The following is a 13,693-nucleotide window of genomic DNA, read 5'->3' as shown; positions in this document are numbered from 1 at the left end:
TGGTTATAAAATAAGTGATTTATGGCAGCATGTACAACATGATGTTATTTCCCTTGCAATTTATGCTCTCAAAGGGCAGAGAAGGGGAATTACACATCCCTTGCTCCTTCCAGCAGATGCCTCTCTGCAAAAACACTTTTACAAAAATCTTTTTTGTTCTAACCCACATCTCTACAGAGTTTCTGTGAGGGCAATTACTACTGGAAACAAGCCAAATAAATGTTGTAATTTTGTCATTTCTTTAAGTTTATCCTGGAAAGAGAGGATGTTTCTTAGTTTTCATTCTGCTGAGGAATCCCCTTCAAGCTTTCCTTTAAACCAAGGCAAGGGGGAACCTGGCAATTCCAGGGCTTTGCTGCCAGCAAGGAGTGGGATCAAGCAGCCAGTTCAGCACAGTCTCCTCGGGACTGCAGCTCCAGGCAAGTGATGAATCTGCCACCAGATGTCACCCAGTGGCCACTCCTGTCACCTGCTGAGACTCCAGCAAACCCCTGGATTTCCTGCAGGCAGCAGGGATGGTCACAGCACCATCATCACTCCCTGCAGTTGCACCCACATTTAACTACAGATTTCTACTCTGTACCGTGAAAAAGAAAAGAAACTTGCAAAGCCGCAGAAGTTTTCAGAATGCTTTGAAAACTGAAATATTTTTCATGACCTAAAAGCAAAATGCTATGGTTGTTGATATCTTTACTGGAGGCATGTATTTCTCCTTTTACAGAATTTTATCACCTTGCAGAGTTTACCCTTATCTAACTCTTAGGGGAAAAACAACAAGCTACTGAGACAGGTAATGGTTTGCAAGAAAACAGCAGGCAATGCTGAAAGAAGCAGAAGCACCTTGTGACAAGGGAAGATAAAAGATTTCCTGTCATAATAAAGACAATTATAACAGGAAAAAACCCAGCAGAATAAAAAATTATAAAGTCTAAACAGAGGGATTATTAGACACCTTTTACAAACTCCTGAATACAATTAAAACCTTCATTTCATGGGGAGCATCCAAGGAAAGCACAGAGGGACATAATTTCCACTCTTGCACATTCAGAAAGTTCCACGTGCTTTGCTACAAGTTAGAATTTTGCTTTTTATCAAATTATTTACCAGAGAGAGATCTAGAAAGCACAAATTTAGCACTGCAGCTTCAGTGGTAGTGACAGACATAAGAAAGAAACTGTTATTGAAAATACTTGTTGTGATAAGGAAACAGGGGGAAATGGATAACACTTTTGAAGGAATTTTACTTGATTTTTTCAGTCTCCTAAGTACAACTAAAATGTCCAGTGCTTCCAAGGGTAAATCAACAATTAATTACTTCAGCTCTGAATAGCAGCATCTAAAAAGAGGGATGAAATCATTCCTGTAAATATTTCAGCTTTTTGAAACTTGTCCAGCTCCATTTAAACAAGTCCTAACTTTTCCCTTATAGTCAAGGTTAAGGTAAAAGTACCTTCCCAAAATTGTCACACAGTTAATGTTTTTCTACTGTTAAACAGCTTTGCCTGTGACAATGAACAGAAAATTGAATTTGGAACTCTCAGTAAGGATATTTATTCTAAACAACAGAAAAATGAGAAGCCACAACTCAGCTGTTTATTGAGAAAGAACATTCCAACACAGTATCTGAACGTTTGCTTAGAAATTACTTCATAGAGAAAGCAAGATTGAGACTGTTCCTAAAAATCAGTTCTGTGCATACTTGAACCTTCTTGTTTCCTCTCATCCAGCCATACTTTGCCATGACAAACCTGGGAACAGTTCCTTTGGTTCTGCTAAGTTATGGGGAATGTTTATGTTTTCAGAACTTTGAATAGTGAAGCCACAAAATTAAAACAAAACTCCCAAACAATCCAAACAGGATGCAGAAAAAGAAGATTTCACCTCTAATCCCCTATAAATAGATAGATTTTTTTAAAAAAATCAAGTTTTACACTGGCAATAATTTCAGTTATTAAGCAGTAATTTTCTTTGCATGACCTATCATTGTACCACCCAGTGGTAACAAATGGACTTTCAGTACCTGCAATAAAACAGCTCAGAGTAAACAAAATACTTATTTGGAGAAAAACATACAAAAATCACAACTATTATATTAAGAACTCTGTTGTAATTATACACAAAATAACTAACAGAGCATTTGGTTCATACAGTGTTGCTGCAAGTTTTTGAAATCAAGTTCTTGATCCAAGACAGCCAGTGCTAGAAATGGGCAACCATCTCAAGCTTGCCTGCTTGGGGACACAGACAGAGCAATCTGTGTGCATTCATGACAAAGCTGGAACCATAAGGTAAAAGGACAGGAAGGAACTAATGCAAAGAAACTAAAAAAAAAGACTTCAGCCATGCCAAGCTCCCTGCACTGTCCCATTAAACCATGTTTAGAACATCCACAGCAGCTGCCTCCATTCACAGTGTTTTGGTTTGGGTTTTCTATTTGTTTTCTTGGGACTCAGATGTCCATTTAGACACTCAGCCCTCCCAAATTTCAAAAGCCAGATGCAATGACTTCCTGCTACAGCCAGGTAAGAGTTTCAAGTGGTGTCCTGAAGAGAATCTGCAATTTGTGAACCCCTCAATACACAATGCTGCCAATCCATATTTAAATGTAACCATGAATAACCCAACTCCGCTCTAATGACAGTGCAAAACCTGAAGGAATACCCATGAAACATTTGTCAGCTCTTGGAAAGTGCCCACAAGCATCACCTGTGTTAATAATACCCTGTAACTCAGCAAATCTTACTCAGAGAAGGGAAACTGCATGGCAGCAACAACCCAGCCCCTCACCCAGCTGTGACAAAATGCTCAGAATTTCTGAGGTTCAGACAGTGAGTTCATTCCCATCGTAGAACTCTCTCAGTTGGTTTGGCTCATATTTTACGCAAGGTTCTTCCATTCGCATTCCAGGCTCCATGGCATTCTCTCCTACTATTTTAAGGTTCACCAGTTTTATTTTCCAGGTGTAATTCCTCACAGGGCAGCTGATGAGCCCAAAGATTTGCTCAAAAACACCCAAACAAGCATTGTCCCTGTGCACTGTGCCAGCCACTGCCACCAGCACCAATCCATGAGGGGACATGGCACATTTCAGGCCGTTGGAATGCAGATTTGGGTTGAAGAGGAGACATTCCTCTTTAACCAAGGACAGCAGGCGCAGGCTCACCATGTCTGCACCCACATATTGTTCCACGTTTTTTTCCAAAGTGTTGTAACTGAGCTTCAGTTTGGCATCCTCCCAAAAATGCTGTGGTCCCCATGTCTCTTCAGATTTTACTCCCAAAGGGTGCTGAGAGTTCAGGAGTTCAAAGTACCACTGGCAGAATTCTCCTCCCAGACCACCAATGTCATCTTGTGGTGGCTTCTGTCCGTTTCCACGACTCTGCAGTCAAGCAAATTTTTTTCTTAGAACTGTTTAGCAAGATTATCACTTAGAAAAACATCAGATCATGCACATACTTATATTAAACCTTTTAAGTGTTCTGAGCCAGAGGGCCTGAAGAGAAGCACTGAAGTAAAATCTCGTTTATTTTTACAAACCTGATTATCTAATGTAGAGAACCAGGACAGGATCCTTGGGTTATACCTAGAAACTTCTTCAGTATCTTGGGCTTTTTACAAACAAAGAGGAAAATCCTAACTCCACTGAAAAAGGGCAGGGGAAGGATGTAAAGTGACATTTTTTGGAACTAAATGTACAGTAACTTATTAGGACTTCTCAGTATTTATGACTTGACAGTAAGACTGTTTTAGAAGTAAATTAAATGTCAAGTTTGCTCACACCGAAGTCTAGGAAGTATTAAATTGTGTTATAAGAGAATTCTGTGTAGAAATGCTGCATTTGTTTCACCGCAAGTTGAAATTAATTTCCAGTTCTGTTGCACAGGTTCAGGTTTTCCATTTCTTCAAAGTGGTGAAGAAATAAGAGATGAGAATTAAGAGAAAACAAATACAAAGAAAGATGTATGTGACAAATAAATCAACTGATTTTCTTTTAAATTTTTGAATGTGTTTTAAGGACTTCATTTATGAACCATCGACCACAAAACTTTGCTAAGAGAAACCTTTTTTCTTTTCTCGAATTATGCATGTGGAATATTGTTCTGAAAACGATTCTCAGCTAAATCCTAACTGACATCAGTTAATCCCCGAGTGAAAGCTCAGTGCAATAGGCTCTCAACAGGGACAGAGCTCTCACAGCCCAGGAGGTGGGGCTGCTGCCCATGAGGGCTCTGAGCTACAGCAATTAGAGCCACAAATAAACCCTTTCGAGTTCATTACACCACAAAGATTTGCTAAATGGCAAAGATTTTAACTTCAAAATAACTTATTATTGCCAAAACACATTTCCTTACACTGTAATAAGTATTACAAATACCAAGGGAAAACAAATAATCCTGACCTGTCACTGCTGGAAACTGCACATTTTATCAATATATTAACTCACTAAAATCACAAGGGCCTCTGCAGGATTTCTGTGCCACTCATGCTGATTTCAGTTGTCCCTGAACCCACAAAACTATTTGTGAATATCTTCTATTTTAGCCTATAGGACAATTTAAAAATTCAAAGCATGGAGAAGACCCCACAACACTAGAGGTTCGAATACTGTGGGGAAAACAGAGCAGACACCTTCAGACGCTGTAATTTAAAAACCAACCAAACAAGCCCAAACCAAGCAAGAGTTTAAAATATTTGGGACCCTCCTAGAGGTGCAGAGCCACATTTGCAGCAGTGCTGAGCTCCCTGAGGATTTCCAGCGGCAGCACTGACCTGTGCAGGAGGTTTCCTGTGGCCCGGCCCCGCGGCTGAAGCCGAGAGCTGCCCGCTCCAGAGCTGCCTCACACGCTCGATGAGGAGGTGCTTCTCCGAGGAGGGAGGCACTGCCACCCCCTGCGCCGCCAAATACTTGAAGATGATTTCTCTGTAGACTTTCCTGCGCCTCAGGAGCTCTTCCACGTTCTGGCTGTACACCAGAATGGCCTGAATGGCCTCTGCAAAGAAAGGAACTGAAGTTAGACTCACCTTCTTTCACAATAAAACCTCAAACCTAAGCCATTTCTTAAACTCCTGACCTCCAAACACCGTACAAGACAAGGTGACAGGACACAAAGAGACTGAAAGTTCATCTGTAAACTGAAATCTCATCATATCAGACACAGAATACACCCACAGGCTTGCAAATATGCTTCTTGGACAAGAATTCCAATGAAGTGTTTCAGCAATGCACAGCAGCTTGTGAAAGTGAAGTTCCACCTCCTTCCTGAAGCCTGCTGGAAACGGAATTAAATCTGTTTTATTCCTACACTAAGGCAGTTACAACTCCCATGTTCATAAGGAAATGGATCTTAGCACAACAACAACGCATCGAATGGCAACAATAAACAAAATTCAGCTACAAGGCTCTGCGACAAAATGAGGAAACATGACAAACTTAAATTCACTTTTAATGCAGTCACAGCAGACAGTTCCCACCTGAACTGAGCCTAGTACTATAAAAACCCTAAATCTAACCAGAAAGAAACAGCTAAAATAAAACACAATTTATATTTTTTTTAATGTAACCTACAACCATTGTAAAAAGCGAGGGGAAAAAAGGTAAGGAAAAGAAAAAACATATAGGCAAAAGACCTTTAAAAAAATGCTTTGGCCAAGTCTTAGAGGCTTTAGTTACATCACATGAAACATGCTCAAGGCCTGCCATATATATCACGATAACAAACCCAGTGGTCTCAGGAAAGTCACATTAAAAAAATGAAATCTTAAGAAACAAATGTCAACAAAGTGATGGGGGACAGTCACAACTGGAAACGTCCTGCAAAAAAAAAAAGGAAGTTCAATGTACATTCGCATTTCACCCTTTCAAAACCTGAAAGCAAACGTGCCTGACGCCAACAGCGAGAGACTCTTGAACTTTGAATAGTTTTAAGCAGTACGGGCACGGCCGCGCTCGCAGCTCGCTGCAGAGCTCTGGGAGGGAGAAGATGCGCGGAGAGCTCAAGATCCGCTACGAGCCGAAGACCCGCTACCAGCCCGTCGCCACCGCAACTTCCCCGGGCCCCAACAACCCCAAGCTCCGGCAGCCGACCCCCAGAACCGCTGGGCTGTGCAGGAGAAGGCTCCCGGCAGGCAGCGACCCCGGAGCCCCGGCCGAGCCCTGCGAGCCCCGCCCGGCCAGCCCCGCCAGGCCCGGGGATCCACCGCCCAGCTCGGGGCAGGGCCCGGCCCCGCTCCGCAGGCCCCCGACCGGCGCTGCCCGCGCACCTTGGCGGCTCTCCGGGTGCACCAGGCGGTTGGTGACGGTGTCGGTGAGCGCCAGCAGCTCCTCGGTCTGCAGCAGCTCCAGCAGGTCCCGGCAGCCCGCCCGCTCCCGCTCGCTCAGCCCCGAGGCCGCCATGGCCGCCCCGCCCGGTGCAGCGCCCGCCGCCGGCTGGAAAGAGCGGCCCGCAACGGAGGTTCCGCACGGGAAAACGGCCGCGGAGCAGCTTCGGTGTGTGGATTATGGATTATACACTGAGAGAGTTTGTGACTGACTGTGTCCTGCCCTGCCAGCCCGTCCTGAATTAATGCTGAGCTCTGGGGAGGTGCTGGAGAGCAGCGCCATGGAAAGGGATGCGTCATGGGTTCAGTGGATGTGAGCCGGCAGTGCCCGGGAGCCTGGGGTGACAGCCCTGTCCGGGGACATCAGGGACAGCACGGCCAGCCGGGGGGACATCCCTGTCCTGGGGACATCAGGGACACACAGCACAGCCATCCAGGGGATTGTCCTGGAGACATCAGGGACACACAGCACGGCCAGCCAGGACAGTGAGGGGATTGTCCCGCTGTGCTCTGGGCTGGGGCGGCCTCACCTCCAGGCCTGGGACAGCTGTGGGCACCACGCTATCAGAAGGTTATAAAGCCATTAGTGGGTCCCAGGGAGGGTGACAAAGATGGGGAAGGGCCTGGAGGAGAAGCTGTATGAGGAGAGCTTGGTCTCGTCAGAGGGACACGAGGAGGCCTCGCTGCAATTACAACATCCTCATGGGAGGGAAAAAGAAGGGCCAGACACTGATCACTCTGTGGTGACAGTGACAGGACCCGAGGGAAGGATCTGAAGTGCCAGGGAAGGTTTAACCTGGATATTCGAAAAAAAGGTTGTTCTCCCCAGCACCAGGCTGGCAGAGTTCAAGCAGTGTCTTGCCACTGCTCTTGGTGCAGCATGTGATTTTCAGGGGGCTCCTGTCTGAGGCCAGGAGTTGGACTCCGTGACCCTTGTGCATCCCATCCAGATCAGGATAATCTCTGACAGTCATTCTGTGATTCCTACCACTGGTCACCTCATCTGGACTAAGCCCTCTCTGAACATCTGAGCTGCAGCTCCCGTGGGCAGCAAGCAAGTCATCCACTTGTGACTGAGGCAAGAACTGCATGTTCCCAAGTGATGCATGTCCCCAGGACTGAGAAATCCAACACACACCGCCTCTTTAAGGAAATGAAGTCCTGTGAGCTAAAGATGCCTTCTTTTCTTTTCTTTTTTTTTTTTTTTCACTAAATGCAAACTTTCGACCTTGTGCTGCTCTTCTACTTGGCACTATTTTCTCTGTCAGAGGCAGAGCAACCAGTGATGGACACTTCATAAAACAGGGAGAAAAGAGAAAGGAGGAAAGATGAACAAAACAAGGAATAGAAGGCAGCAGAAGCTTCCAATGTGCTAAGCATCATAAACTATATGCCAAGACTAATAAAGTGCTTGACTTCTCTGTGGCAGAAAAAGCCAACACTCTCCTGCACCCCACGCTTCAATATGGATGTGTAAGGAGACCACCTTTTTGTGCTAAAGCTGCCTGTGATTTCAAACCCAGGAAGACCCAGATTCTGTAAAGACACAAAGAAGAACATTTGAATTACTGATGATGCTTTTGCACAAACAACTGAACTCATCATTATGGTGTGCTCTGTTCAGAGCTGCCCTCAAGATCTGAACCTACAACAGAACACTGATGGGAAGAGAGAACACTGCTTATCCCTGTATTTTAGATGATTGTTTCCTCTTTGAGATCTAAAAAAAGTCCCTGCAGATGTCCCAGGTTGATCAGAAGGAAACCCAACACACAGAGCTGTTCTCTTGAGCTGCTGCAATGAATTCCATATAAGCCAGAAACAGCTGAACAAAACTTGCCCATGAATTTTAAGTTCAACATTCAAATAAAAATTCAATCTGGAAGCATCTGAAAAGTTTTAACATAATAATAATGCTTATTGTCTGCTGTGCCAAACTTCCCCTCACGTGTACACTGATTTAATATTCTTGATTAGTATCAATAGTGTAAAGTACAAATTAGACAATGCATCTGAGAAATAGAAATTATCTTTGCTTCATTTTGCCTATGTTTCAATGAGCCTTTATTTAGATTTGCAGGCTTCAAGGAATAATAGCCAAATTTTCTGGAATTCAGGAGAAAAAAAACCAAACAAAACCATCAGGATGCTATTTTGAAAATTAGATTGAGATGTTTACTGTGTTTTCAGCAAGAAATGAGAGGGTGGGAGGGCAAGGGAGGAGGCTGCCTCAGAATGGTCACATTCCCATTAATCCTTATAGAGGAAAAGTACACTGCCATCAGGGAGAGTGGAGAGAATTTTCTATGTTCAGGACTGATGTCTCCCCACAGCACCCCACCCTTCCTGTTCTAAACCAAGACCAACCCTTTCAGCAGGATTTATAATTATTTATAATATATTTATATATTATTTTACTTTGTAAGTGCTTCCCCTTTGGAGGTGATGGGAGTGGAAAGGGGATAATCTCAGAAGTAGGTTTCATTTTTTCCCTCTCTTTCTCGTAACTCTGAATTCCCTTTAGAGTTTTTATTCAACCTTTTAATTGACTTGAGCATTCAGCAGGAACTGGCATTCCCAAAGGGGAAGAAACATGAAAATTATTAGCCTATATAAACCAAAAGGTGAACAGTACTCTTGTACTGTAAGAATAAATTGCTGTCGTAATTCAAGAAGTTACTACAAGGGCTTTTGTTGTATTTTCTCTCTCCTGTTCATCAGAGGAGGGGCAAAGTTTATATTTGATGTTAATATATTTAATGATGAATTTATTAAATTGCTTATGTACACAGTGCCATTTTAATAAATATTTTTGCTGGCAAAAGGTCCCTGATGCCCCTTACCCTTATACCCATGCTTAACTTCCCCAGGCAAGGTCCTTGTCAAAATTATCCAAAGTAGAAAATAAAGGTAAGTTTGAAGTTACACACACAAAAAAATCACCATCCAAAAATTTCCAGAAGACAGTCAAAAATCTGCAGTCAAAAGACTCTAGGAATTTACAGGGCTATGAATGAGAAATCTAAATTATCCAGTCATTTCAGATGGCAGTATTGAACTTTCTGAAGCAAAGAAAAAAGCAGCTGCACTGTCTTTCTGTCTGAACTTACCTCTACTTCTAGTCGGTTGTCATCTTAAAACAGCTGCACCCAGACTTGTCTGTGGCCCCAAATCTGGATTTTGAGCCCTAGGAATTAACTGCTGCCCCCATGTTGAAGCTTGGTCTGTTCAAATCCAAATATCCACACACCTGGAAAATCAAGACCTGGCATCTTCACACAGGTGCCACACAACCATCATGTACCAACCATAACACAGTAGCTCTGAACATCACAGTAGCATTTCCCGAGTGATTCTCCAAAAGACAAGATCAGTTTCTATCAACAACAAAGACAATGTTTTATTGAACAAATCTATGTACAGTACAAAAGGTTTTTAAAATGAAACACTACTGTAGATTTATTGCAGTTTGATGGCTCAGTTTTAATTTGTACTCTTATATAAAATGCAAAGTAAAATAATTTAACATTCAACAAGGAAGCACAAATTTCCTTTCTTGCTGAACCTGTAACAGCTTTTACAAATTAAGAGTCCCAAAATGCATACACTGCATTTAATCAGAAAGGTGTTATACAGTACCAAATAAATTAAGAAAATAGTAACACTACCACCCCCTTTGGGTCTTTTGTCCATAGCACTGGTGTTAAACAATAAAAGAAATGAGTACAGCTGAACCTTCCATGTGATATTAAAATCACAAAGTTTAATGTTATAAATTATCCAAACTATACAATTCATATAATTTTAATGAATATGGCTAAATAACCAAAGTACCAGTGACCTTGCCCCACAGATATGACCACTTGCAACCTACTTTCAGTATTCTTCTTTTTTTTTGTGAAAGGTGCCTACACCAAGTGGCAGCTTTTGCAAATTGGAAATTACACGACCTTCACAGAGAAACATGATGGAGTTAGAGGAGACACTCTTAAAAGGAAAGTTCAAATCCAACTGGAGGAATGTTATTAAATACAATTATGAGCACTGAATTGCACCAACTTGGATCTAATAAGGCTCCTAAGCTCATGTATAACTTCAGGCAGCTTTAGGGTAGCTGGAGGCTTACATTACACATGTACTTCAGGATTTATTGAATCAAAGTGATACATCTTCAAGGATTTCCAATTATATCACACAATTCTTAATGTCTAGGGGAAAAAAATCAACTAGAAAACCTCCAACTTTCAAAGCTTGTAACCTGTTTTCAGCCTTAAAAGTTGCAGGCTTAGTATGGGGTATACTCAAGAGAATAAAGAATCCTTAAAAAGCATGGAGAATTATTCCACACATGCTCAAAATTATTCCACACATGATCCAATTATCTTCTTGCCTCTGATTTAAGTTGCTTAATACTGCATCTGAGAATACCAACAGGTATCAGAGAGTAGCTTAAAGAAAATGCAGTGTCTTTTGAAGTGAAAATAATTACTTTAAGATGTTACCACCCACTTGCTACTTTAAGTCAATTTAACAGAATCCTGATAATTGTTAGGTGATGCTCATCTTCACCTATGTAAGAATTCTTATTTCCTGTTCTTCAGAGTGTACACACTGAATACATGAGAGAAACAAATTGTGGTGTCCCAGAAAGCATCTTTGAACAAAAAATTACTTTAATGCAGGTACAAAAAATTATGGTCACAGTTTATGCATGTACACAGATGCATTTATCTATACACTTAAACCAAAGATAATACAAGTCTCAATCATGTTTTTAAAGCATCTTCAAACATATGGAGCTCCAGGGAAAAGGCAAAAAAGCACCAAAGATGAAAAGGTACATTAAAAAGATTTTACACAAACATCTTTGTCGTATCTTTGTTGACTCAGTTTTCAGATTTTCAGAACTGCAATACTTTAAATTGAACCTTTTTGGTTTTTCCCAAATATCTTTAAGCAATGTCAAGCAAAGAAGGGGGAGCCTGGGAACATTCAACACAGCAACCAGGTCCTTCAAAATTAGTTGGTATCTTGAAAGTAAAAAGTGTGAAAGTGCATTTGTCTGATAAGGACCCCATTAACTTTATGTTTAAAACTTTTAATGTATTTATACATGTAAATCTATATATAGTGTGTATATATGTATATATAATGAACGATGCAGTTAAATCAGGCTTTTTGCAATTGCAAAAAAAAATTCTTTGGTGCCTCAAATATCATACTAATCTCTGGAAGTGGGCCATAACTGGGATTCATGTAATCCACACATACCTGTGATCATAATTTTATAACCTTTTATGTTAATCCAACTCAAAGTTAAGGCAAAACTCTTCTAGAACTCAAGAGCATGATTTTGAATTTGCATTCTTTTTACCTTGCAGGAAGGGGAAAGCAAGCAGAATCAATGCAAATATCTGTTTACTTCCACAGAGGGTTATTAGCGGAGGCATTACTAAACTACTGAGTTTGTGTTCCAGAACTACTTCACAGCCAATCTTACAGAGAAACCCTTGGGTACGCAAGAGTGAGCCATTGCTACAATGAACAGGGGGTTTTATGCACCCTCTGATTTTTTACACATTAATTTTCACCCACCTGTTGATTTAAGCCCTGCACACACACTGATGAACTCTTTAGAGTTGCTCTGTGCTGTGCTCCATTTCTGGAATGGCTCTGAACATCAGTTTTCACCCCTGTGCCTTCCCTGTCTGCAATCCCACTACAATTTTCATAGAACAGGATTCCAAATATTAAGAAAAAAAAAAGTTATGTGGCAAGACAGAGTGAGATAAATTAGAGGATAAATTAGCACAGTAATTGGACAATGTGCCTATTTGCCACACCTCTGCCTTAGGGTAGGAAGACCAACAATTATGGCGGCATCTTTTTGGTTTCAAAATCCTCTGTATTTCAGTTTTCCATACAGAATTGAAGGACTCCTATTACCTGTCTTCACATTGTGGTTGTTTCTGTGAACAGTGAATTGTGAATAAAGTGCTTAACATTTAAGTAACTCCTTCAGCAGCCTCTGGGAAAGGCTCTCCTTTCAAGGAATGCTACTAAAAAGGACTGCAATATGTCTTCAGGATTGAGGATCCCTATTTTCTCCTTCCTAGACAGTAATTACTGGGTTGGGCCACTGAGTTCTGGCCCACCACCATTAAGCAAAATCACAGATGTGAAACAGGTTTTTCCTGACCTTTTTGTTCACCCCAACCTGATGTGCTATGCTTTTGTTTGCCTTCTCAAGTTCTTGTTGCTCCTACCAACAGCTGAGGGATCTCTGTCCTTCCAGAATATTAGTTTAACTCTGCTTAGTAATGCAAGCTTAACCCTCCCAACATTCTGGATTTGCTTCCATCAGCTGCTGTTAATATCCACACAATCTACCACTTGTGTTGGTCTTCCCACACCTACAGCAGATGTTTTACAGGACACTTTTACCTCAGCCTTGCAAAGGGCTTCTCTTGCATGCATCTGATTTCCACTGTGTGCAAGCCTCACACCATATCACAGCAACTCACTTTTTTTCTGCTTGTTTTGTATTTCAGGTTTTTGGCTATTCCAGCATTCCATCTACTTCAAGATTTCCTTCCACATTCCTCTTTGGATTCTGAGTAGAAGTTTATGAAACAAGCTCCATGCTTTTGAGCAGGTAATGGACTCACACATTCAAACTTAAAAAAAAATAAATGCATGGATTCTTTATGCATTTATCCACAAGGTAAGAATGTAACACTTCCTTGAATGATTCCTTCTCAGCTGTGTGGACAGATACCCATTAACCACACAAACTAAAGCAGCTTCCAGAACAGGTTGGCTGGATTTCCACAAGGCAATGAACACCTCTGCTTCCTCTGCCTGCTCATCTCGATGCCTCATTGTCCTTCAACTATCATGCTAGAAACGCTGTGCCATTAAGCTTCAATCATACATTTGGAATGAACATGGCTTTTTTGGATAACTGGTACTTTGGGGGTTTTGTAGCAACTTTTCTGGACTCAAGACCTGCAGAGCTCCTATTACTCCTCTGTGAGTTTTGTCTAGAAAATGTGCTTTGTCTTTATCAAGGTCATGTTTTTCTATAGGAATTTGAGACTGCTTCATGATTAAGGCCAACTGGGAAACAAACTGATGCTGCTCCATGTAGTGTTTCCTTACACCACTCCTCATCTGATACTTTTCTCTACTACATTGAATCAGGCACCTGTAAAACACAAAAGATCAGAATGTAAATAATTCCTTAATCTAGAACACTTACGTTTTCCACCACATTTAGTTTCAAACATGCAAGGAAATACTGATTGCATTACCCCATTCTGTTTTATCAGATGTCTCTTCCATTAGTTTGCCTACAAATTCTCACCACCACTTT

The 13,693-nt window shown here is 41.6% G+C and overlaps 2 protein-coding genes across 2 annotated transcripts in view; both read right to left on the bottom strand.

The window, feature by feature from the left end:
* Positions 1-1,336: 1,336 nt before the first annotated feature.
* LOC310921783 (uncharacterized protein C3orf38 homolog) lies at positions 1,337-6,394 on the bottom strand (the record flags this gene model as incomplete). Its single annotated transcript, XM_083882013.1, has 3 exons — positions 1,337-3,379; positions 4,771-4,991; positions 6,262-6,394. The coding sequence occupies 3 exons, from the start codon at positions 6,392-6,394 to the stop codon at positions 2,822-2,824; spliced, it is 912 nt and encodes a 303-aa protein (XP_083738139.1). The 3' UTR covers positions 1,337-2,821.
* Positions 6,395-9,721: 3,327 nt separating this feature from the next.
* ZNF654 (zinc finger protein 654) overlaps positions 9,722-13,693 on the bottom strand; it is a 30,351-nt gene continuing 26,379 nt past the window's right edge. The window contains exon 9 of the mRNA XM_083855918.1: positions 9,722-13,525. Coding sequence (XP_083712044.1) covers positions 13,518-13,525 — 8 coding nt within the window. The 3' untranslated portion in view covers positions 9,722-13,517. The remainder of the gene's footprint in view (positions 13,526-13,693) is intronic.

Source organism: Zosterops lateralis (assembly GCF_965231275.1).
Source record: "Zosterops lateralis genome assembly, chromosome: 2".
In the NCBI taxonomy this organism is placed as follows: domain Eukaryota; kingdom Metazoa; phylum Chordata; class Aves; order Passeriformes; family Zosteropidae; genus Zosterops; species Zosterops lateralis.
This window is presented reverse-complemented; position numbering and strand designations above follow the sequence as displayed.